The following is a 24,983-nucleotide window of genomic DNA, read 5'->3' as shown; positions in this document are numbered from 1 at the left end:
ATGGGATGTACCCCTGGGTGAACATTGCCAACACTGGCAGAGCATTGATGGCACTCATAAGGAAGCTTTGTGATTTGCATTTGTTAGGCTCCATAAAATACATACTTAAATGCATTTTTTATCATGTATTAAATGATTTTTTCTTATTTTTGGGGTTTGATGTCTGTTGTATCACTTACTCATTCTTGTTTCTTTAATTACATCAAACATGAATAACCAAGTAACTTTTATGATCTAAACAGATTTGCAGGGACAATACTAATAAATCAAAACCGATATACCAGAATTCAAAGTATAAAATAGCAGATACAGAGAACATTTGCTTACTTGAAATGCCAGAGTTAGATTGTGACTTTCCATCCATCCATTTTGTCCATGTTTTTTTCTTTAATCTCCAGCTTCAGACTTGGCACTATTTCAAGATTTCCAATCAACCAGACATCCAAGACACCAAACCCTGCTGATTCATTGTCCATTTGTACCAGGGTAGACCAAAGAGAACAAAGGCGGTCAAGAGTTACTATATGCATTCGATATATTCTTACATCAAATCATAACATTCAGCCATTATCCACTTTCCACGATTTACAGTGGCATCAAATAATGCTGGTGCTGCTGTATCAGATTTGGTATAGAAAGTGAAATGGTCTGATTATGATTTTGCCGCGTGCATATCTGAGCGACTTACATCAGACGGCACAGACCCCCTTTTTGGGACAACCGAACTCTGGCTTCTTTCGGGGGCTCTGTGGTTCCTAGGGGAGACCAAAATAGAAGTCGTGGATCTTGCTGTGATCCAAAGAAAGTGTGCCAAATGCTATCAAAACTGGATTAACAGACGACAATTGAGGTTGATGAAAGGCACTGGGCAAGAAAAAGGGATTTTCCAAGTAACCCATCAATGGAATTTCAACCTATATGCAATATGTTGATGTTATGAGTTCCCATTCTACACCTGTTATGTTGTGATATTGTTGCAGACTATTTAGTTGGTGTGCTCATTGCATTACTGTTCTGTCCTGGATATGCAATGTATTTAATACCTGGTGTTAGCATTGAATGTATTAATAAGTGTAGTATACTATAGTATGAAGTATAAAAAATATATCTTGATTGTATACATATGTGAGGTATATCTTTTCTGACATTAAAAATAGACTATTTTAATAGACAAGTTGTCCAAATATAGTTTAATATTTGAAAATGATGTATGAAGCCTGACATGGTTTGCTCACTTATTTTAGATTCGGATGCAAAGGACTGTGCCACAGTTGTTGTTTTTTTTCTTTTGGTATTTTTTGGCTCTTACAGAGTTCCTCTCCTGCAAGCAATGCTGTGCACAACCATCACATATACTGTATATAGTCAGAGAAAGGGTTTTTGAAACCTGACATTTCCTCAGAGTCCCCTGCTGACTTAATCATGGCAAATATTGCGTGTCATTTGTTTGCCACGCATGGACCTGGCTGATGGTAGTAGTAGTAATTCACCACCGCTGTGCGCTGGTTCCTGGAGTGCTCTACAGTCATGGTGTCGTGCACGTCAGCGCATAGACATGACAACCAGGATCATCACCAAACTGAGGCTATGTTTGGACGGAATAACAGCTTACTAACTCGGTATACACTATGCTAAAAAAAAAAGTTTTAACAGTAGTGTGCTAAATTGTTGTCATGTAATATGTATTACATTTAGTGAGTGACATTCTATTATCATTATGGAAATAAAAATTTAAATAAAAAGTAATTTTGCATTGAAATCCAGGTCTGTGTAAAAAAAAAATGCAACTCAGTGAGTTTAGGTAATGAGTCAACTTTTGTTAAAATTCAAGTTTGATTTTACTTTATGCACCACACTGTAAATGGAAGCTCAGTTTAATGCATTGCATTGTGGTATAATCCGACACATTGTGTTGTGGTTGAATGCTGCGCAGTATTGGCAAATGTAGGTCATGCAGATATTTGATTTACCATAATGTGCACTGTATACTGTATTGCAGCAATAATATCAGTAGTATGGCAGTATTTCCTGAACATTGTCTCCAAACATACATTAATGTCTACTTAGTCTAGACATGATAATATAGATCACATTAAAAGGTGGAAAAAATACATATAAAAGGCTGAGTAAATATTTAACAAGAAAAAGAAAAAAAGAACATATTAATATGGATTTTATCATTTACTAGAATATATGCATTTGCCTGCCACTTTAAATCCGAAAAGGGGCGGTTCTTCATAGGCACCCATTTTTCTCTGGCCAATCAAAAGTCATTACTTTTATACATGGCGACGCAGGCAGCCAATAGGAGTACCTCATGCGAGGAAGCTGAAGACATGGCGCTGAGCTTAGGACGTGCTGCTTACAGAAGAGAATCTGTGCTGTAAGTTTGAACCTACTGGAGATTTCTCTCCTCTTTACATTATACGTTGTATGTTAATGACACTGCTCGGTTTTAAGGTGCATTAGTAATGAAAAACCGTCCCATATAAACAAGCGGAGAAAATTAAAGGAGAACATGACAAAAACTCCTATTTTATGAGTATGACATTGACACATTTTTAGATGCTTTCTTTTACAAGAAAACAGTTTGTCTGTTTCTTTCTGATGTATTGTTTCTGCCACAAAACGCCTAATGTTACGTGTCAAGTAGAAGTTAATAATCCTCCATGTGTCTCGTTTGCTTATGTCTTACCAGATGAATTGTTTGATGATATGAAAGCAGAGGTTTAGTGTCCAAAACTATTGGTCAATCGTACGTCCTGTTTACTAATCAGACATGCAGAATGGAAACATCCCTGTTTTCGAATACGTTATCCAAAGCAAATGAAATATTGTTTTGAGTTGAAATGATTATGTAGCTATGCAAGAAAGAGACAGCAAGGTGTCGAGTAGCGCTTAGCTTACTGATACACCTGTCATCTGTTTGCGATCTGCCTGTAACTTATCCCGTTTAATACACAACTGTTTAAAATAATAGATAAATACATGGGCTTGACATACTGATACTACATTACCTGACCGTGCCTTCATTTCATTTTACATTAAAACGGGTTTAAGTCTCATTGTAATAAAAAAAGCAGTTAAAAGAAAATGAAAAAACGAGGATGCATGAAATTGATTAAGATTTATAATGTTACAAAATATTTCTATTTCAAATAAATGCTGTTCTTTTGAGATTTCTATTCATCAAAGTAGAAATAAAAAAGAAAATGGTTTCCACAAAAATATTATGCAGCACAACTGTTTTCAACGATAATAATGAGAAATGTTTGTTGAGCAGCAAATCACCATATTAGAATAATTTCTGATGGATCATGTGACACTGACTAGTAGGCTGCTGAAAATTCAGCTTTGCATTACAGGAATAAATAACATAAATAATAAATTACAAAAAAATATTAAAACATTATTGTTCATCGCTGTTTTTACTGTATTTCTGATCAAATAAATGCAGCGTTGGTAAGCATACGAGACTTTTTTCATAAACATTAAAAAAAATCTTACAGACAGACCCCAAACTTTTGATAAATAATGTATATGCATAAAGATATATGTAATATTACACAGCTCTCTCTTTAATATACTGTACTTAAAATATTGAATTATTTTATAACTTTTTGTATTTATTTATATCTTTATTGGAGTTGTCTGTGGTTAAGTCTAAAGAACCTGCAGCATTATTATCGATGAATGCATTTATTTATTTGGTTGTAAGACACTTTTCAACATGTGAATAAAGTCCCAGTTTTAAATCTCTGAAAAAAAAAAAAACATGCTTAAATGTTATTTTGATAGAGTGTGTTCGCCATTCTTCAGACATGATGAATCAATGACTATTAAATTACATTACATTTTCTATGCTTAAGAATAATTTAACAAAAAATGTACGACAAGCTTGTCTTGTGTATTTTAAACAACCAGTCAAAATCACTAAAGCAAATTAGTACTGTATTTCTACATGGTACATCTGTGTCTAATTCCTCTTGAGAGACTTTAATGAGGGACTTCAAACAGTTTAAATGTCAATTACAAAGAAGGCATGGTTTTAAGGTCCCAGTAATCTGTCCATATTGGGCATTGGTCATCAGGACATGGTGCCAGGTGGCTGTAATTCATAGCAGATGAATTTCCAGAGGCGCTCCACTGATGGGCCAGCTAATGTACAGTGTGAACTGTGACTGTCACGCCAGGGTTTGTCATATTTGCAGTTATTATGTGAATATGTGGTGCGTCCAATGACAGTTTCGGTGCCTGAGGTCATCCAGGAGGATGTGTTTAACTCTGTTAATTAAACCAGCAGTTCATGTTTGTTATCCCTTGAAGACAAATCCATTTGTTCAGCTTCTCTAAAGGAATGCATCTCTCACACATTCACTGTTAAATTAGTTTGCCTGAGCAAACATATAGAGGATCTGGATTATCATCAGCTTCCCATTTGTTTAATAACTGTGTGAGCTGATGTGAGTGTTTTTTTTTTCTCCTTCCACAAAAGCCACAAAGCAAACTGAGTTGGCTTGGAAGGAAATTTGAACACATGGCTAACTGCACAGGCTGGACCCAATTCCGAGGGCCGTGAGCGGAATGTGTGTGTGTGTGCATGTTTTATGGAGAGCCGAGAGCCACTGGCTTGGAAGCAGACTGGTATATGTCACAAACACCCTCATGTCAAAGATGCAACAGCATCACATGGATTGACGCTATGAACTCGACAAGTGATGAAAGTAGCCTAGAGCTTGTCAATTACACTTCCCTAGTCTGGACCCTATAAGTTAATGGGCAGCTTCCCCTTTTGAGGCCTGCCAAGGCTTTATAGTACTGGTTATAAAACCATGAAGTGTAATGTGCTACTATAACTTTTTCAATTAAGAGCAACTGTGCAAATGCCCTCGGATACCTGGAAGCGCTGGAAAGTGATTTTAGAGGGTTTTGTTAGCATAAATCAAAGGTGCCGTTCTAGATGCCTTCATTTAGGAAACATTTTTAATGAACTTCTCTTCGGGATCCGAGCTTGATGGGTTTTTGCTTATGTAATAAGATTTTCACTTTTATTAAATGCTAAATGCCATTCCTTAAAATATCCCACTGTGCCCAAAGCCATCAAGTTAATTGTTCGTATTATTTGCTTTTAAACTACTGGATCAAATATACGTCTTTGTCCCGAGTTAGAATTTTATATCAACTGCGTTGGCAGCGCATGAAAGGGATAAATTAGGGTTGTTGTTGTTTCCTGTTCTAATATTCCTTGTGTGTGTGGAAGGACTGTGACATTTCCGAACAAAGTCAACAGGACAGGACAGATCATTTTAAATGTTCAAAGACGTCGGTCCCCCCTCATCTGGTGCCTTTTAGTGTAGGTGCAGCCTTTGGCATCCCATAGAAAAATAAATGAGTGCTGAGTAAATAGTGATGTGTTGACAACTCATTTCCACATTGATTGGTGCCGGTAACAGGAGCAGAGGTGTGTGGCCTTAATCCAATTACGAAAGAAAACCAGAGCCACACTGTAACGAAATTCTGACTACACCGAGAACCGAGTAACCCAAATGTGGGTTAACCGGCTGACCCAGTGTGATCAAAGCAAGCCTGAGGTTTGTTTTGGCTTGTTTTAGTGTGGAATAAGTATAAGCTGTATTTATTTATGCCGCTCCCTCATAAAGTGTGTGAGGTTGTGAGACGTGTTTATTTGTCTCTGCACTTCACGTATAACCAGAAAAAAAAAACAGATTACGGTTTTGCGTTCGTCTTGCTCTCGCATTTCAGATCAGTGCGTCAATATATCGGTCTATTACCTGTTGTTGACCCCCCTAAATTGGGCCTTTGAAATTTGTTACAGAGCATTAACTTAACACATGTTCTGGGGGAAAACAAAGGGGAGGTAACAGGATTGGGAGCCAGCTGAGTAAACTGAATGTTAGAGGGATGGCAGTTCGGAGCAGCGTTCTTGTCCCGGAGGTAACTGAGAAGGTCCATACGGCCAACAGATGGAGATTTGTGCTCTGAGTCCCCACCGACCCAAACAAGTGCCTCTGCTCTTGCATTAAATGCTTTGATCAACAGAGGGTCTCGGCCAGAGAGCGGCTCCTCAGATAGGCCGTGGACTCGCATCTGTATAAACATGGCCTTTCAGGAATGTGTGAACAATGCAACAATAGAATCTTGTTCTTGAGCCAGACCCCTGGACTCGTGCGGTTCACCGATCGAGCTTGTGCTCGGATTGAATTAACAGTTTTGGGAATATTCACTGTTTTCAGACATAACAGCGATGGGATGTTGAAACTTTGCCTTTGATTCACACGAGTTTAAACGTGTGAGTGGCACGAAAATGATGAGAAACCATAGAGCCAGTTTGCTGCAATTTAAATTCGTTTGACTTGGATACATAATTAACAGTATTATTAATGTGTTTTCTCCCAATTAATAGAAAAAATTGCAGTTTTTTTTAAAAACTGTTATGACTAATGTTACACAGCTCTTAAAATGGAGGTAATGTTTATACAGAAACAAAAAGGTGTTACATCGGACGGCTGTTTTTGATTAACACGCTTTGTTGTGTGCGTGACTAAACCGAACAGAACAATTATTTGAAAACGTTTACGGAGAGACCACTGAGTCACTGCTTGCATCAGGTGAACTGGCTGCAGTGTGAGGTGTGTGCGTTGGCTTGCATGATCTCCTGCCACAGCGTCTGCCACGCTTAGTTCATCATACTCCTGGCAGAGCTCTGGAGAGACACCTGGACTGGGAGAGCCAAGCTGTGCCAAGATCAACTGTAATCAACATGCATTTTCTGTCTTATACATCATAATTGTTAACTTTAGTGCTGAGTTTATGGAAGGCAGCTGAAGGAATTTTTGTAGTGGTTTAGATGCTCAGGTTTGTGGAAGCAGTTCTCTCTCAGTCCCCATGGTGTCAGTGTTTGCAACGTTTGATTATTGCCCTTTGGTCACGCGCCAGGTAGGCAGTGCAGGCCCTGCAAGTCAATGAAAAGTTTCAGGTTCCTATTTTATTGACAAGAATACACTTTTATTATTTACTTGTTTTTGTTTCTCAGTATATATATATTTTTGTTGATTTAATAATAAATTGTTGTTATATCATTTATTATTAGAAATTATATAGCAATAAAATACGCATTTATAGCAATAGCCGAATAATAAAAACATATTAGGTTAATATTTGGAAATAGCATCAACATCATAATTAATAAAATGATTATTGGGAAAGTAGCATTAACATTATAATTATAAAAAAAAGTATACAATTTATAATAGTAATATGCATTTATACAATGCATTATACAATAAAATGTTATATATATTTAATTTTATTACTACATCTAAAAAACATTATTATAAAATGTCTAAGTAATAATAGTTACTTATCAAGAAAAATAGCCTACACATTGGTATGATATCAGTGATTTATTTAATATTGTTGATTTATTATTTTGAGGGTAATAAGCTGGATAGTCTTGTCCTACAAATATATTGTTCTAGTATAAAGTACAACCATACAACTACTGTCCCATATTTGAATAAGTGCATGGCTGACATATGCCAAACCTAAATCTACTATCTCTCCACCTAAATAACTAGAGGCAGTTTATTTTATGTAGAAACACGGATCTTAAGTTCTAATTTAAAGGCCAGAGCAAACAGCACTTACAGTGAAATTAGTCTCCGGCGATGAAGCGTGCAATGAAATCATATCCATCCCTTTTTTTAATGACTGAATGAAATATTAAAAGAACATAAGCAATAAGAGGAGAAATAATAATAGGAGCAGATTTCCCATGGTGCAGCACATGGAAATGGGGAGATAGGAGCCCTGAGGTTGGGCCGGGCTCCTCCTCTCTGTGTCTGTGAGGCTCCACCAAGCCAGCCAACGTTCCTCCGTTTCTCATTAGCTTTGGAAATGAGCACGTCGTGGTTCAGGCTACGCAGCAGGAGGTTCGAGCCCTGCATTCGACAGTGTTTGGAAGATAGGTGGCGCTGGCGATCCTAAATATCGCCTTGCTTGACTGGTCTTATAGCTTGAATATTAGAATAGTGTTTGTAGCTTATTTACAACCAGGGCAAGCTGTATACTCTCACTGCGTTTCAAAGTGCTTTGGACCAGTTGCAGTTTCTATAAATGCTTTTGTAATTTTCATATTGGTTAAAGGCTCTTTTCCCACTGTGATGAATTATTGCAATCCCAAATTGAACGTTTGGCTTATGTTGCTAGGAAGTTTATGGTTTTGAATAAGTGATTAAATGTTAATTTTATAGTAACTGTTAAATGTCAAATTTAGGTTATTGGACTTCTCTTTTCATAACAGGCTTTTAATGCTCTGGATTTGTGTTTTGTGGAGAACAAAGCTCCCGAGTCCTGCCTTTGAATTTCTTTCTTTTTTTTCTCTCAGGGAATCGTGTCTATTTTACACTGTTTTATCATACGAAAGTAACACAGCTGTTGTCAGATTCACAGAAATACTGTTCTGCCAAAATGTCTATATAAACATGCATAGTGTTGCTTAAATGGACTAAATTAATTATTCCGAATTGTCTGTTTGTAGGTAAAAAAAAGAAAAGACATTATTTTTCTAATCCAATATGATTTTGTTTCAGATTTTTCTTTTAGGAAAAAAAAAAAACCTAAAAGCTTATTTTGCACTTTTATTAAAGTACACCTGCCTGTTTAAATTAGCAGATTAGTACTTTTTTTTTTTTTTTGCTATGAATGCAATACCATCTCTCCAATTTGATTTTCAAGGTTTGGCTGAAACTGATTTTTTCAGGTATTCACACGTCTGTGGGATTTGGAGAGAGTTAATCAGTTTTCTCTGCTTTCAGCAGATATGTGTTAGGAGAATGACAAACCTGAAAAAAACCTACTAATTATGGATATCACCCCCGCAATTATTACACCTTACTTCCTCTTTCCTATTGCTACTCGTGTACTCGTGTGTCATTTAGCTTCACCTTCAGGCTAGAAAGTAGTTTGCCCCAATGTCAGAAGCTATGTACTTTAGATGCTTATATTCAGCACAGAGAATTTTTCCCGGCTAGGAATGTGCAAAATTACGTATTTTTAAAAAATGTTTAAAGTTCACCATTAGAAAGAAGCCCTGTATAATTAGGCCGGCCAGGTTCACCTTATCTTCATCGAATGCATTTTTATATGCAAGACATGGAACAGAAAGTGTCTTGTTTTTAAAAGTTGGACTGTTTTTTAAATTGAAAACGCATCTTAAAAAAAAGTGCAAGATATAGGGGTGAAATTGAATTCAGGTTAATTGGGATGTTTCAGGTTAATTTTTCCAGTTATCTCAATGGCAAAATGTGTCCCAATTAACAATTTCATGGTTCTTCCACTTTCAGTACCATAAAGCTATTGTTACTGTTTTATTTTAATAGGTTTTTTTTTATTTTTTTTATTTTACTATTTGAAAACTATTAAATAAATGAAATTAGTTGATTATTAATGCTATTAATAATAATGAGTAAATAACACATTACAACATTAGGATGTATCCTTCAAATATTGTTACATTAAGTAACATTGCATTAAAAAGATCAAATAAAAAGTTAGAAATAAAATGAAAAACAAAGAAATACAGGTTAGGTACAGAACAAGTGCAGGTCTATTGCACTTACACTGCAAGACTTGGCTGATACTAATGAAAGGTTACTCCCTTTATAATCAATGAAGCTGATATCACTTCAGTTCAGCCACAGCGCAAGCTCACTAAGTGAAAACTCATTATATTCTGCACAATGAATCTCTTTTATATACTTTATACTTTGTTGGTTATAACTAAATGATTTACGAGCGCGCGGACTTGAACTAAACCGAACAATACACACTACAGGTACAAACTGTGCTGTATTGAGCGGATTCTGACTAACAAATGCCTCTGATTGGCTATTGCATTTACACACTCAACAAAAATGTCTGTGATTGGCTACAATGCTCAAGGCTGCAAAAACGTGTTGTAAATAGAAACGTTTGACTCTCTTTACAGCACGCTCACACAAATACAGACAGAGCGTTTGAAAACAGCCGCCTATCAGCGGGTACCGGATTGACCCGGTACTCAGTACTACAGAAACTGTAGGCTATTACTGCAGAAAGCCGGGTATCATTGTTTTTATTTTATTTTAGTATCGACTTGGGACCGAAGTACCGGTACTTTTAACAACGACCTAGCAAAATAAGTTGGGTTCGCCAGCGTAATATATTAATTCTACCTAAACATGACCTATTCATATTGTCAGTTTTTGGGATTGACAACCACATACAGGTGTGAGTCTCGAAATGTTCCGTTCGCACAGCAACTTACAGTAACGTCTTGAATAATGTCTGTATGAATATGCAATGGAAGTCATGCCCGTATACTCTTACCAGCAACCATAGCGTCAGTGACCAAAGTAATATCAACGAAGGCGACATCCTAGTCTCGCGTAGCCAGACCTTCAGACTGACGGCTGAAGGTCTGGAATTCATAGCAGCTTTCTTTGGCCAAGGCCCGCCCATAAGGCCGTTTGACCGACATGTCAAACAACCAATTACAGTTCGTTTCGTTCAGCGTCACGTTTCGGGGCGTGGAAATGTCCCCACAACAACAGACCGGCGTGCAACAAGTCAGCATAGAAAATCAAAGAAGGAGAAGAAAACTTCAAGAGTCTAAGCCGTGAACCTCGCATACTTTTGAGAATCCTACGTTTAGCTGATCTTGATAAATGCTCATTGTCACTCATGTAAACACAACAGTTTTTCTTCCGCAATCACACGTCTGCGCTTTGTTTCCCGGCGGACCGAAAATAAACGCGACACTCGCGCCCCCTGGAAATCCGATAAAATTCAACCAATCAGATGATGACTTTGACATTCCTGAAGTGTTTCCAGTTAAGTGTACCATATGCATCAGACGTTTAGCCAACGTTCCGTGGGCGTGACGTCTGAGGCTGAGACTAGCGACATCCATACAATTTAAAAATCACTCCAGTCCAATCAAGCCTCGAGTTCATCTGTCAAATCTTTATTAAACAACAGCAGCTTTTATATCTGGGTGGAAAGCGGGGCATTTGAGTTGCACTTAGAAAACTCGCAACACACGGTAGACATGCGTTTGTGCAGCACAGAGCAGCTCTCTCGCACTGTATGATGTGACACAACTAGCTGTCCAGTCCGGTTTCTGTTCTTACAGTGCGAGTTTTTTCGAGAATGCAGTTCTGAGTCCTGAAAATGTATGGGTTTTCTGTAAATGAGTTTGGTTATAGAATGCGGTTGTCACTCCCGTAACTGAACTGTGTGTGAACGTAAGCGTATTAAGGACTCAGATACAGGACTGACAACCCTATTATATTGCTGTGTGAACGTTGCCCTATAGTAACTAATTGGCTAGTAGAATGTTGGACGACAAGCCAAGCATAATAAACCATCCCTAGGGCCCCAAAAGATTTTTGTACTCTGAAAGCTTTTAGCTTTTTTGAATAGATATCATAACTACTGCTTACTCCACTCTGTCCCCTTCTGCCCTTCCGAAAGCTCTCTAGGTAGAACGCCTGCTCCTGAAATTCTTGTTCCATGTATCCTGTCCTTTTCCCAGGGGGGTGAACTGGTACGGCCTTTGGAGGTGGGAGCACGCAGGCAAGCGAGACCGTTTACTTGCGCCTCTTAATGGGGAGCGTGATGGGAGCCTGTTCACATCGCTGGGCCGACACTGCCCTGCTAGTGCTGCAGCTCATTAGAACAAGGCCAAGATCCGGCCACAAACAGGAACTCGACCGAGCCAAAGACTATCCTCTTCACCGCCCCACCTCATCACACTCAAGAGAAAAATCTGTCCTCGTAGGACTCGTCTGTACGCATCACTGACCCCCTTAAGATGCTAGTTTCCAGGCTCAGCTGCCTTTGGTTCGGTTACAGTTAGTGCCTCCTGAGTACACGCAATATTTGTTTGGTTAGTTTTTGTTTGTTTATTGTTTCCAGATGGCAGACCTCAACTTTGCCTGCGTGGCTTTCAAGTTCCCAGCGAGCGTTTTATAGTCTTGGCTGGAGTGCTTATCCTGTTTCCTAGACCCTGCTTTATAATGGCACTTTTTTTTTTTTTACCTCGAAACTGGTAACAACTGTCAAAAGCTGTCTGTATTTTTCTACTGTGAAAAGGTGCAGTGTAGCTTTGTTTTGACGCCACAAGGTTTACCCTAAGTTTAAGGGTCAGTTGTGAAGGTAGTGTCCCATACTCCGTAATTTAGTTCCGTATTGGGAACCGGCCAAATTCCTTTGTTCATGGAGGTGCAGTGAAATGTGGTCCTTTTGTTATGAGAAGGACTGATGAGGCTGGAAACCTTTTCCCATGGCTGGATCTGGGCACCGTTAAAGCCACGTCACTTATTTACAGGAATACAGGAGGTCAGTCTCGGCTGTAAACTGGGGGTGGATGACCTGCTCTTCGGATGCGGTTAAATGCAGGGGGGCAGCTCAAACTCAGGGTTCAATACAAGTTGAGCTCAATCAATATGATTGATACAATATGATTGTAAAGCGCTTTGGGTGTACAGTACAGTAGTAAGTAAAGCACTATTTAAATGCCTCATTCATTCATTCAACATAATTTTATAGCATAATGTTGATTAACATAGGAACTAATTGCAACTTTACAGCACTTGCAATGGAAGAGAATGGGGCCAATTTGGGGGGATTTAAAGGCATAAATGTTAAGCCGTTTGTGTTAATAGCAGTAACTTGTACTGTCATAGTGACAAAGTTGTAAAAAAAAATGGTGGCCATACTATTGAAATAGTGATTTTAACAATTACAAATGTTAAACGCCATTCATATCTATTGTAAGTGCCTCACTGAAGCACAAATTTGAGCTTTTTTAAAAATAAATAAAATAAATTAATATACAAGGGACAAGTGAAAATACATTTTTGTGGTAACGAACATTATGCCACAAATACTGTTGATTTAGCTTAACCCAGAGGATTCTTGATTACTCTTGCATGCCATTCTGGTTTAACCACAGTCTCCATAGACTACAGTCTGTTTTGTTGCGACCGTATGTTTGCGTTGCTAAAGCGACTGGAGACCCGTTTCCCGTTGCACGCAGCTGGTGTCAGCACCGAGGCGTCATGGTAACGGTGTGATGACTGTGTCAGACAGGGCTTAGCTCATGTCAGTCTTAATCACGGGATCATCATGTTGTTAAGGTGCTGAGAAAGCTGTGATACAGTATCGCGTGTAGCTCAACACGGTCTGGCCTGAGGCTGAGATGAGGTGTGACCGTGACGTATAAGCTTTATTTTTTCTCTGGACCTTGTTGTCTGTTTAATCTTTTCCCTGACCGCTCGGCAGCTTGGGTCGGGAGGAGGACAACAACTCTTGGCTGCACTTTTTCTGAACTGAGTTATCATGTCACACGTTTCTTTAAATAGCAGGGAAACCTCATGCATTTAAGGTGATTAAGAAGGGACGCTAAAGGACAAGAATGTAACAGTGTTGTGCTCTAATAGCTTTTTAAGTAGTACTCACAGTACACTGTAGTTAATGCATGTTAAGTCTTTGATTAGATTGTTTTTGATTAAATGCTGTTCATTACACTAACCTGTTTCTGGGACACTAGGGTGTGATACAGGAAGTCCTTGACGACTGGTCTTTTTTTTTCAATTTTGCAGTGGTTGAACACTAAATATGAGTGGTTACGTCACACTAGGGCACAACAACATATTTTTTAAGGGTAGTGCGAGGCTAAATTTAGCTAACTCTGTACCAAAATATTGTTCCACTGTTTTTGCACTCGGCATAACATCCACAGTTGAGAAAGGAATTTATGTAGGTTTTCTGAAAAAATCCAATAGAAAGTGGGTTTTTTTGCGCTGCGTATTGTGGAGACAAAGATATCTGTCATATACCTGTAGGGGGTGATTGTGGATGCCACATAATATACCCATCAATCAACACCCGTATGTGATTGGTGACAACCCTTATGTGATCCATATGTTGCATACCCCATTGTTTCACTTTGTCGTCACTGCAGTTCAGAAGTTGGGAGAGGAGTCTACATAGGATCTAAAAAAATCCAATATGTAATGTTTTTTTGTAGTACATATTGTTTAAAATCCTTTAATTTTTTCACCTCTTGAACTGATGGGCTTTGGTTTAGAAATATTTAACTCTGTTGAGGACTTGAGAGATGCGTGTCTAAGTGAAGGTTTAATTGTTACACAAAACAATAGAGGTTCATTTGGGAACTAGTACATAGATAAAACAGTCATTTTCAAACGCTTCGCTTCTGAACTAGGCTAATTATCACTTAATAGCTGATGTGCCAACAAACAACTAGGCTAATTATTTCTCTGATTCTGCTTCCGTGAGAGCACAAAGTGAATTATTTTAACACCTTTGTAAATGTCCCCAGAAGAGCGTTCTACATCAGAATCTACCCCAGCTGCAAGATGATCTAACAGGTGAGGGTGTCTCGGTTCATTTTTGGCTTTTTTGCTGCGATTGAAATAGGCCTACTTGTTTTACCAGAGGAAAAAAACGTTTGTGATTGGCATTGTTTGGTTTATCTGTAGCTAAGAACATATGACACAAACTCTTTGTTTGTGGTTACTTCCGAACAAAGAAAAGCAGCCTCCTGAATTTGCCCACGGCATTTTTTTTCTGTGCGCATGTCTGAAAGGGTTGAGGGGGAACGGTTTGTTTAGCTGAAAAGGTCCTCTAAACGGTTTAACCTTCCCGAGCGGCCCAACAAACAGATAGGCTGAAATTGGTGGTGGCATGGCCGGCCTTTAAAAAAAAGCAAAGCCTTTTTATTTGTCTGATCCGCATGGATTTGTATTCAGTCGACACGGAGGGCCATGATTATGAAGACGTGTGAATTACAGACCAGGTCATTTGAAAGTGACGACCTGGGAATGGCACCAAAGCCTTTAGAGGAACAGCCTTTTGAGGCCTTTTCCCTTTAATTCCGGTGCTGGCTAGTCCCCACAAACCCCCCTTAGTCCAGTTGGCACAGCTTTGATCTGTCCGTTTGACAATGAGCCCATCACAAAATTGCAAATTAAGGCAACTGGACGCTAAATATGAAATGGAACAAAATAACATTTGGGGGTCTTTCTTGTGTTTGGAACGGACTGTTTGTGTTCACAATTACTGGAAAAACCTGTTGTGGGCTCACTTTTTGATTGTCGAATTTCTGGTCATCCTTTTGGGGGTTTTTTGTAGGGCATTGGATATCATCTCACACTGCTGGTAGTAGAGGTTTGCGGCCGCGAGATCCGCAGGACCCGACGCAACAGAGTGCGCCGCGGGACAAGTTTTAAATTGCTGAGTGCATATGTGGGAAGGAAGATACTGAAATGTATGCGGGAAGCGGGAGAATTAAATGACGCATGGGCTCCCGCAAAATATAATTATCTGAAAATAACAGCACGCAAAGGCTGTTCTGGACATCTGAAGCAGTGTTTGTGTGTTTGTGTGTTTGTGTGTTTGTGTGTGTGTGTGTGTGTGTGTGTGTGTGTGTGTGTGTGTGTGTGGGTGTGGTAAAAAAAACCTATAGACATCAAACCGAGACAGAATCTAACTGAAAAAATCTGCATAGACCGCTTTTGCGGCCGGGAACGGGACAAAACGTGAATGTTTCGGGCAGGAGCGGGATAAAATCGGCATTTTTTTGGGCGGAAGCGGAATAATCCATCCCACGCAGACCTCTAGCTTGTAGTCAGACCACGGTTACCGTCTCTCAGACACATCGCTATGCCTTTCAGGCCCGGCCGCAGCCATGCGCTACTTCCTACAGGCCTTTGTTTACCCTCCTGGGCCCCAGCTGTTTGGATAGGTGATAGCCGTGCTCCTCACCCCGAGGCCGCCCAAAAACCTGAGTCTGTGCACTGTTGCACCCCAAAACCTAAATAGACGCATTAGACACAGCACATTAAGGGGCTGCTGGTGTGGAGGTGGGTGCGTGTCCCAGAGGCCCTCGTCTCTCTCCTCCTTCACACCTCTCCCCCTTTGCTCTGTCTGGACAGATCAGGGGCCATGACACTGCGAAAGCTCTAAGCGGGCCTTTGTACTTTGTCCCCCCCCATTCTCCCACCTCCATTCACACAGTAGCTTCCTGATTTAGATATATCTCCACCAGTGAGAACGGGTGCCCATTGTTCACTTCTTTTTCTTGCTACACTGTGTTTGATCTGCCATTATGTCAACCGAGAGTCGTCATAATGCTGTTTTTGTGTCCCTGTTGACTTTACTTTCCTTGCTACGCTCCCGTCCCACTGCTTTTGGTGCCAAATGCACAGGCACAGCATAATGCTGTAAAAATACCCACAATCCCAGTAAGGTCAAATGTAGCATAGCATTATAATTGTATGCCAGATGAACTGGGGTCCAACTAAACTTAATTTTTTATATATATATATATATATATATATATATATATATATATATAAATGATGCTGTATTATGGAGAAAGAATGAAGCGCACCAATGACCCAGAGGAAAGAAACTTTCACAGTTAGGAGTTTCACTGCATGACTAGAATTAAAATGGTAGAAAACCCTTTGAATGTACAAAATACAAATATAATCATTGATATAGACCAGACAAGCTTTTATGGAGATGATAAAGAGTAAAGGGCAGAGGAAAACTAATATAGAGATAACAAACTGCCCAGTTTATCCTCACTGACAATTTTTTTTCTCTGCAATGAAGTGTATTTCCCTGTGGCTCACGTTGAGCACTCTGATTTTGTGCAGATTCTGATTGGTGTCATAGCTGAGAGAGCGCGAAAGATTGGATCAATAACGTGGGCCCAGGATCAGAAAATGAGGAAACCTGTTCCCAAAATAATGAAAGCAATGATGGTGTCTCTCCACTCGTAATGAACTTTACTACGAGCGTACTTGAGCATGACTTTGTCTCAGAGCAATGCAAATGGAATTGCCCCCTGATGGTTTGGAATGCACCCAGCTGGCCTTTAAAAGGTGATAATTGGAAAATACAGGATACAGCCGTGGTCAGAAAAGGGACTTCTTGTTCGACTGCTTTAACCACTGTGTGTTTGATACAGGCTACGGCAAGCTTGCTTTGAGCAAGGTTTTTACATTTTGCATTTTCCTTTTTTCACAGGAAGGTCACTTTTTGGTTTATGTTAATTTTACTAAAGCATGTAACTTTTGCTATTAATTATTTTGTATTATTATTTAATTATATTAGTAGTGTAATTTTGGTGGATTGTGGTGGGTTAAACTTTAAAACTGAAAAAGTGTTGACATTTTACCATAATTAACCACCACAATCCCATTGGGGGTATTAAACATTTTTTGATTTTTTTCTTTTGGTTCAACTGTCTGGTTAGATTTTTCCCAGTCTTATGTAGTTCTCATAGATGAAGGTAAAGAGTTGCATAGAAAGGGTAAAAACATGCCCTTGACTTGCCTCCCCTCCTCTCCTCTAGCTTTATTATAGTCCTACAGCAGTGCATAAAGCCAGACAGCATTCCTCTACATCCACGGAAGGAAGTCATGAGGCCTGGGATTTTGGAAAGCTTCTGTCCCTTACAAGTCTAAATTGAAACCAGTACGCTACTCCTCCTTTAACTCGGGTTAAGGAGGCGCAGACGGACTTCATTAGAGTCACTGCAGTGGTAAGGGCTCAGTTATAATCGGACTCTGACTTGAGCGGTGAATACTGTTTAAGTTTGATTTGTGTATGTAATTTACGGGGTGATGCAGTCGTGTCTATTTTTGGAGTCCTGTCATAGCACAAACAAGAAGATAAATGTTATCAATTGACGCCACATTTAGGCAAGGGGTTTTGAAAATGCCAGCATTATCCAAGCAAAATAGCGTGTGTTCAGTGCCATCCTGCCTGACCTGGGTGTCAATCTGCTGAAGTTTCCATCATTAGCACACCGATGTGCCGCCTGGACAGGAAAGCTTCTGAAATATCACATGGAACCTTTTCAAATAATTTCCTCTGAGTCATCAGCCGTGCTGTCGGCGGTTATGTCAGCTGGAGGTGAAAAAGTTGGACAGTTTAAGTAAAAGACACTCCGGGCTTCGCAAAATCACCCCAGCCAATGATAATTTATAAAGTCCGTTCACATCCCAAGATGCTGTGCTTTCTCAGCTCGTGTACCTGCTGTAAACGTGTGACGTGTATTTTCCATGTTGATGTGTATCAGGTGGTGAAAATGTTGTCCAGGTGGAGTGGGGAAGGAAGGGTGGTGGTTGGATGCGGTCCACGGCCAAGCTCAACAGCTTCCATTCCTCCCTTTCCACAACCCTCCCTCCCTCCATCGTTCTGATTATCCAGACTTTATTCAGCGAGATGTGAGAATTAATTTTGCTGAGCTTATCAGCGAATGAACTGACTGCCAGGGATGAGGGGTAACTAAACTCATTAAACTAAAATAGCAACTACTAATTTATATAATGTTTTCCCCCTGCAAGCTGCTCACTTTTTGAAGTCCACTAACAGTATTTCCCAAGAAGAAGTTGTGTAGCATGACAAAGTGGTACATCTCAGCCTAAAATTAGTCATCAAGCTTATTTAAAGCCACAGTCGAGCAAAGACAAATGCTTTTTTTCACAATAAGCATTTTAGATTGACCCCCAACGGTGAGGGAGTCCTGGAGAATGACGTGTGAGAGCAACACCAGTTTTGCAGAACAGCTTTGCACAAGTCATGATACTGTATAACATTAAGAAAAGCAACAGAGAGCAATATGTTTTTCTCGTATCTAATGTTTGTTCGGTATCCGCTTCGGAGGGAATAACATTATAATCTCCTTTGCAGTAGAGAAAGCTGCCTACATATACACAGGGGAAAAGAGTAACCGCAAAGACTTTGAGTTAAACGTAAATGCAGCTTTTGTCTCAGCTTTCCCTCATACTTGCCCTGATAATCATAATACAGCTTGCAAATCAGTTTTTTTTTCTCAATTTGTTTCACTCGGCTGTACGTCACATTGCGGAAGAAAAGATCTGTCGCTCCTTCCATTTCATCACAAATTTAAGTCCCTGTTTAGCCTCGTTTTTGATTCAGTTGAGTTAAATCAAGGTTTTCTATTTGTGTAAATGTTTTATCATAACAGATTTGATGCTTTATGATCTTTAATGTGCTTCTTTTTGTAAGTAGTTTATAGTGTCACTAACTACAGTGTGTTTATAGGCTAGCTTGGTTGTAAGCTTACTGTAGATAAGCTTAATGAAGTATTGGCTAACCATCACTACATGCATATTGTAATATTTAGGTTGGGTTTTTCTGTATGAATACAGTTGGTATCTTTAAATGAGAAGATGGACCGTCATTTAGTGAAAAACTCAACCCGTTGCACTCTACTTAGCTGTTTGGTGCTAGTGCTAATCTGTTTACGGTCTATTTAAAAGAGTTGTTTGACTGTATGCCTTTCTCCTTAGGATGAAGGGTTGTTTATCCCCCCTGCCCCCTCTGCTAACACACTGATGTAGGCCTTCTGGATTTACTGTGGCGTTTCTACAGATGCTGTGAAGTTTGCCGTCTGCAGAGTCGAGGCGCCTGCTCTGCCATTTGCATCCACCTGGCAGTTTAGTAAATTCATTAGCCAGAGGCAAGAAAACAAACACGCTGCCCTTTCCACCCTCCCACCTCCACTCTGCCTTTCCACATTCGCTTTTTTTATTCCCCGCTGCCCTCCGCTCAGCATTTGTATTCCAGATTCCATTAGATTCTGTATGTTAATACTGTATTCAGTGGTTTGGAATGTTGGATTATAGCCGTAGCCTTCAGTCATGTTTCCACTGTCACGCTAATTAAACGAAACCTGGTATTTACTTCCGAGAAACACACAGCAGCATGTCTGTTTAGCATTTTGAGCTGGAATTTCATGTCGTAAATGCATTTAAATAAGCCCTCAGTTAAAAAAAAAAAAAAAGAAGCTCAATATTCATAATAAATGTTTCCGGAGCCGTCTGATGTAATGTTTAGCATACCATGCAGCCCGCAAGTCTGTGTGGATCATAGCAGTTCTGAGTTGGAGCGATTCCACACAGGGCACTGCTGGATTCATGACCCCACGATGGGGCAAATATCGTGGCACTGGAACGTACATGCTCCACTTTTCCTCATACGCTGTGCTGGGTGAAAATTTGGCAGTGTTGGTTCTCTGGATTTGCTTCCCCACGTGCTAGTGGTTAACCTGAGTGAAAATGTTTAGGTTTGCAGCTGTGCATTATCACCATAGACCACAATTCAGGCTCAATAATCTGATGTGGTTTGTTGTTTGATTGTTCGGTAATACTTATTAACCTATCATTTTCAGGAGCCTGACGCCAGAACTTCGTTATTTTGCCTGCTTGATATTGACCGTAAGGACCGATGGCTACTATTTGAGTGACTAGAATATGGGTAATTTTAATTATTGTCTTCACAAGGTCTTGTGTCTGAGTGGAGGTGGGCGGCCTCGGTGGATTTGGTCACTGTGTTGTGGAGCAGAAGTAGGCTGGGCTTCAGGAAGCTCCCTGTAGTGTCAGAAGCAATCGGGTCTAAGCCAGTATTAATTAAAGGATCTGGACTGGGCCGAAGGGAGGGTGCGGGTAGGGGGGTGTTCAGTCACATAGGCTTCTGGGTCACACACACACGCAGACCACAACAGCCTCAAAAACAGATTATTACTTGTGTACTAAAAGAGATTTTTCTATTAACGCCCTAAGAACAGCATTTTATTATGAACTATAATTTAATATCAAATGTTATTCCACCATTTCATTCATTCATTTTACGATGCATGTTACTGGTAACGCTTACCCATTGCCCTGGTATCTTGCTTGATACAGAGCTCTAGCTAAACGTTAGTCATGCGTGCGGCATTTGAATGGCCGTTCTGTTGATATTAGCTGTTTAGATGCTATTAGTGCAGGTCTAGTGGAAACATTCATGCCTGAGAGAGGCTGAATCCTGCTTAAATGTCTAATAGTGCTGTAAATGCACACGGTTCATGACAGGTTTCACTGACCCAGTGTCAACGCGAGTGTCACAGTCTCTTTGTTAAGTAATGGCAGTGCCCGTTTCTCTGTCTTTTCTGAGTTTCGGGGGTTTTAAAGGAGAGGGGGACACCTATGAAAGAGGCACCTCTCATTTGTTCAGTGTCTAACCACCAACCTAAGCATGCGTGAGTTTATCTGAGCAATTTGTGATTTGTGCAATTTGAACCGGGAAATGAGATTCAAAACAGTTGAACTGTTCCTATTTATAAATGGATAGCCTACACTGTAAAAAGTAAAACATTGCTGTTTTTCGTTTGATATATTTATTTTCATTCCAATAGCCTAAAATTATTAGATTGTTAGGTAAAATTACATTTTGTAATTTGTATGTGTCTTTCAATCTATTTTCTTAGATTGATACAATATAAAATTATAACATAATAATGAAATTTAAATTATACATTCGATCAAACGACTTTTATTAGATTAAGCATGGTTTGCGCATGCGCACACATGAAAACTCGAGAGAAAGTTCTGGAAGAGACCGTTGGAGGCTTATCTGCTGATCAGCGCGAGGCGAACAGGACACGTTTGTCAGGTAAGGGAGGAATTCACCAAAATTGCACGTCTGCATTATCCTTGCCCTTTATTTCAGCACTCACACTATAATTTTTATAAGGTGACAGTTCAGTTTTTATAAGGTGACTTCTTTTTCACAGTTTTACTGATAGCCAGGTTAGCAGCGACCGTAACGTTATACCGCCTATAGCGCGACCTACCTAACGTTAGCGCAATGTAGAAACTCATTCAGCATTTAAATAAGTTACTTGAAAATTATTAATGTCATATCATTTTAATGAACAGACACGCTGATTAGAAGTTATTATAACTTTAATTTCGACATTAGCGGTATGTATATATATAACATGGCGCCATTTTACAGCTAAGTTAGCAACGATTTTCCTGGGAAATCCAAGAATTTAATATTATAACGTTATAGACTGATTGAACGGATATTATGAAAGGAAAAAAATATTTTCTCGCTCTGAATGTTGTAAAAAAAAGTTGTATTCATGACTAAAGCTTGAGTATATTGCATTTCTTTTCGACAATTAACGTTAAATGAATCACCTCAATATGCGAGTGACGTGTAGCTGCTAACGTTTCCCGCTCAGAGTTTAGCCTCTGCTCCGGGCGCTCAATGCCAAAATGAACGCGGATTTTATATGTTTTATGTTTTGAATTTGCGAAGGCGGAAATGAACGTGAGGAAAATGAATTTACACTTTGAAACTGTAAAACTAAAACGGATTAATGTTTGGATTTGAATTTTAGGAAAGCTGCTGCTTGGTAGGCCCAGTTCCTGATGCCAGTTTTGGTTGCCTGTCAAGACACTGGTGGTAAGTTGTTTTTGTCGGGGGGGGGGGGGGGGTAACGTTCTACTTATGGGGCCGATCCAGTATCGTGATCGATACCAGTGTAATTCACGTATCGGATTTTCCCGATCCAACCTGCGGAGATATCCGATATCCATGAGCCATGTCTGCGCTTTAACGTTGTCTGCTGAAATGACTGAAAAAGTGATTCCCGCCGGCAAGTCTATTAGCTGGCTGCAAATTGTGGAATGGATTTCCTGAACGGAGGCGCGGCTCAATGAGACACAGAGACCCCCCGCTCAGGAAATCCATTCCGCAGTTTGCAGCCAGCTTGGCAGGATAGCATTGTGGCTAGCCAACATCAGAGCCATAGAGAGAAATAGACGGTGGGCCGAGGGGGGATTTCGTGTTTTCAGACGATCTCTGGGGATGGATAACCCAGTTTTTTATATATAACCACTACACTTTTCAACAAAGCAAATAAAAATTGTTGCCACTCACATACTTTACACATTACTGCAAATACAGTAAAGCCTAAATCCGCCTCACAAACAGCTCGCCAGCAACAAAAGTTCTTTTTCGTGGATGATATCGCTTCAACAGTTAAAAACACGCAAAATGATGTCAAAACTCTGGTCTTGGTGAGTAACCTCGTAAAGACAGTCGGTTATGTCTTAAATAAGCATAAAACGCGTGTGACAGACAGTAACGTTATAATGAAACAGTAATGGATCCGTGCACTAGCTCTTAAAGTGAACGGAGCCATATCTGTCATTAATTTTGTTGTCAAAACAACATAATATAGCATTAATTGTAAGGAATCAGAATGAATAGCCTATGTATTTAATTCAGTCAGGACTAAAAGACTATGCAGTGTTATTTTACATTGGATTACTTTATTCAGTTTCTGTAGTATTTCTGACAAAAACTTTTCTTTTTATGTCTCTTTATTTGTGTCTTTAGGCCTATTCTATTGTATTTATTTGTGCTACTTTTTTCAATTTAATTCAAAGATTGAAATCAAGCTTCCATGTGTTGCATAAACTCTTAACAAAAAAATTACCCCATTGTAAAAACAAACATTTAGGTGAGATCAATGTAATAAAAAATTGTCTAAAAAATGATAACTGATATTTAGACTGAGATTTGTATTACATCTATAATCATTATAGTCGAATCAGGAATCGAAATTCGAATCGAGAATCGAAATCGAATCGAACTGTGAGCTTGTGAATGGAGAATCGAATCGAATTTGAACATCTGAATCGATACCCAGCCCTAAAAATGACTGTTCGTTATTATACCCAAGAACAGAACACCACAATCGCTTAGACGCCATTCTGCTCCAGCGTATCAACAATGACGGACTATGATGACAGCTCGCTCAGTGCGGGTCTGTGTTGAAACGCTGCTGTCAATTATCAATCGTGGGAGGGGAGATTAAAACAAAAACACTGGATGGATTTTTATCATTATATGATGGTTGTGTACAGGCACTGCCAACACACATTTCAGTACAATCAACTTGAAAAAGTGCATGTACCATTATATGACCCCTTTAAGACATACATTTCTGTATTACAAATCCTTGTTTTTATTGGTTCTATGTGATATTTTAATTTTCTGAGATACTGAATTTGGGGTTTTGATTGTCTGTAAGCTGCAACCATCAAAATGTACACAAATATTTACTTGAAATATTTCACTTTATGTGTAATGGATCAATGTAATATACAAGTTTTCACTTTTTACCTTGAATTATTGAAATTTATGAACTTTTTGCAGCACTCTTTATTCATTACTATGTATTGTCTCGCCAGGATATGCCAGGTGATGGACTGGAGCAACCAATGTCCGTCTTAATCAGTGAGACAGATACCAGGGTTCTCATTGAGGGCACAGAGGTCCTCAGTAACGTGCCCTCAACCGCAGCTGCTGTAGCAATGCTATTTGGACTGACTTATGTGCTAAATCTCAAGTATCCAAAAGAACTGAAATTCACTTTTGAGTTTTTTCAGAAGATTTTAATGGAACTTGACACAAGAAAAATGACCCCCAAAATATGTCGCCTCTGCACTCTGCTGCATAGTCAATGACTGACTGACTGACAGCCTCCATTTCAGTGTTTCATTTCACACACACACAAACACACAGGATGGCAGAAATGCCTTCACCCCAGTCTCCACTACATCGTGTAATAGTAGTTCAGTAGTTTGTTGTTTACTGGATGTGCCAATATCCATGTTTTGTATTTTATTTACATTTATTTCTTCTGCCAAAAATGTTAATTCCTGAGAGAAGCAGACCAATTGTTTTTAGGTATTTGTTATTTCTTATTCTTATATGATATATCCACATTTTAATACTGCTATATATGAAATTCAACTTAAAATGAACCGATTACTTGAACTGTCTCAATTACATTTGTATTTGTAAATGTTTGTTTTGCAAAAAAAAAGTGTAATCTTAAAAACAATGATTTTCATATTTAATAAATATTTAAAAGAACGTTTGATCTGACTCATTTAAATATATATATATTGAGAGAATTTTTTTTTTAGATTATGCCAATTGTGAAGCCTTTTATATTACTTGCAATAAATATATATTATACAAGGCTTCTTTTTTTAAGCCAATTTAAA

At 39.1% G+C, this 24,983-nt stretch overlaps 1 protein-coding gene across 2 annotated transcripts in view; it reads left to right on the top strand.

Annotated features, from left to right (window-relative positions):
* The first annotated feature begins 2,304 nt into the window (after positions 1–2,304).
* Positions 2,305–24,983, top strand: part of clybl (citrate lyase beta like) — an 82,721-nt gene continuing 60,042 nt past the window's right edge. For both annotated transcript variants that reach the window (XM_056260648.1, XM_056260647.1), the window contains exon 1: positions 2,305–2,383. In XM_056260648.1, coding sequence (XP_056116623.1) covers positions 2,337–2,383 — 47 coding nt within the window. In that variant the 5' untranslated portion in view covers positions 2,305–2,336. The remainder of the gene's footprint in view (positions 2,384–24,983) is intronic.

The sequence above is a fragment of the Rhinichthys klamathensis genome, unplaced genomic scaffold (genome assembly GCF_029890125.1).
Source record: "Rhinichthys klamathensis goyatoka isolate OS25496 unplaced genomic scaffold, OSU_Roscu_1.1 h1tg000177l_1, whole genome shotgun sequence".
Classification (NCBI taxonomy): Eukaryota; Metazoa; Chordata; class Actinopteri; order Cypriniformes; family Leuciscidae; genus Rhinichthys; species Rhinichthys klamathensis.
The sequence above is the reverse complement of the archived record's forward strand: the minus strand, read 5'-3'. Positions and strand labels throughout refer to the sequence as shown.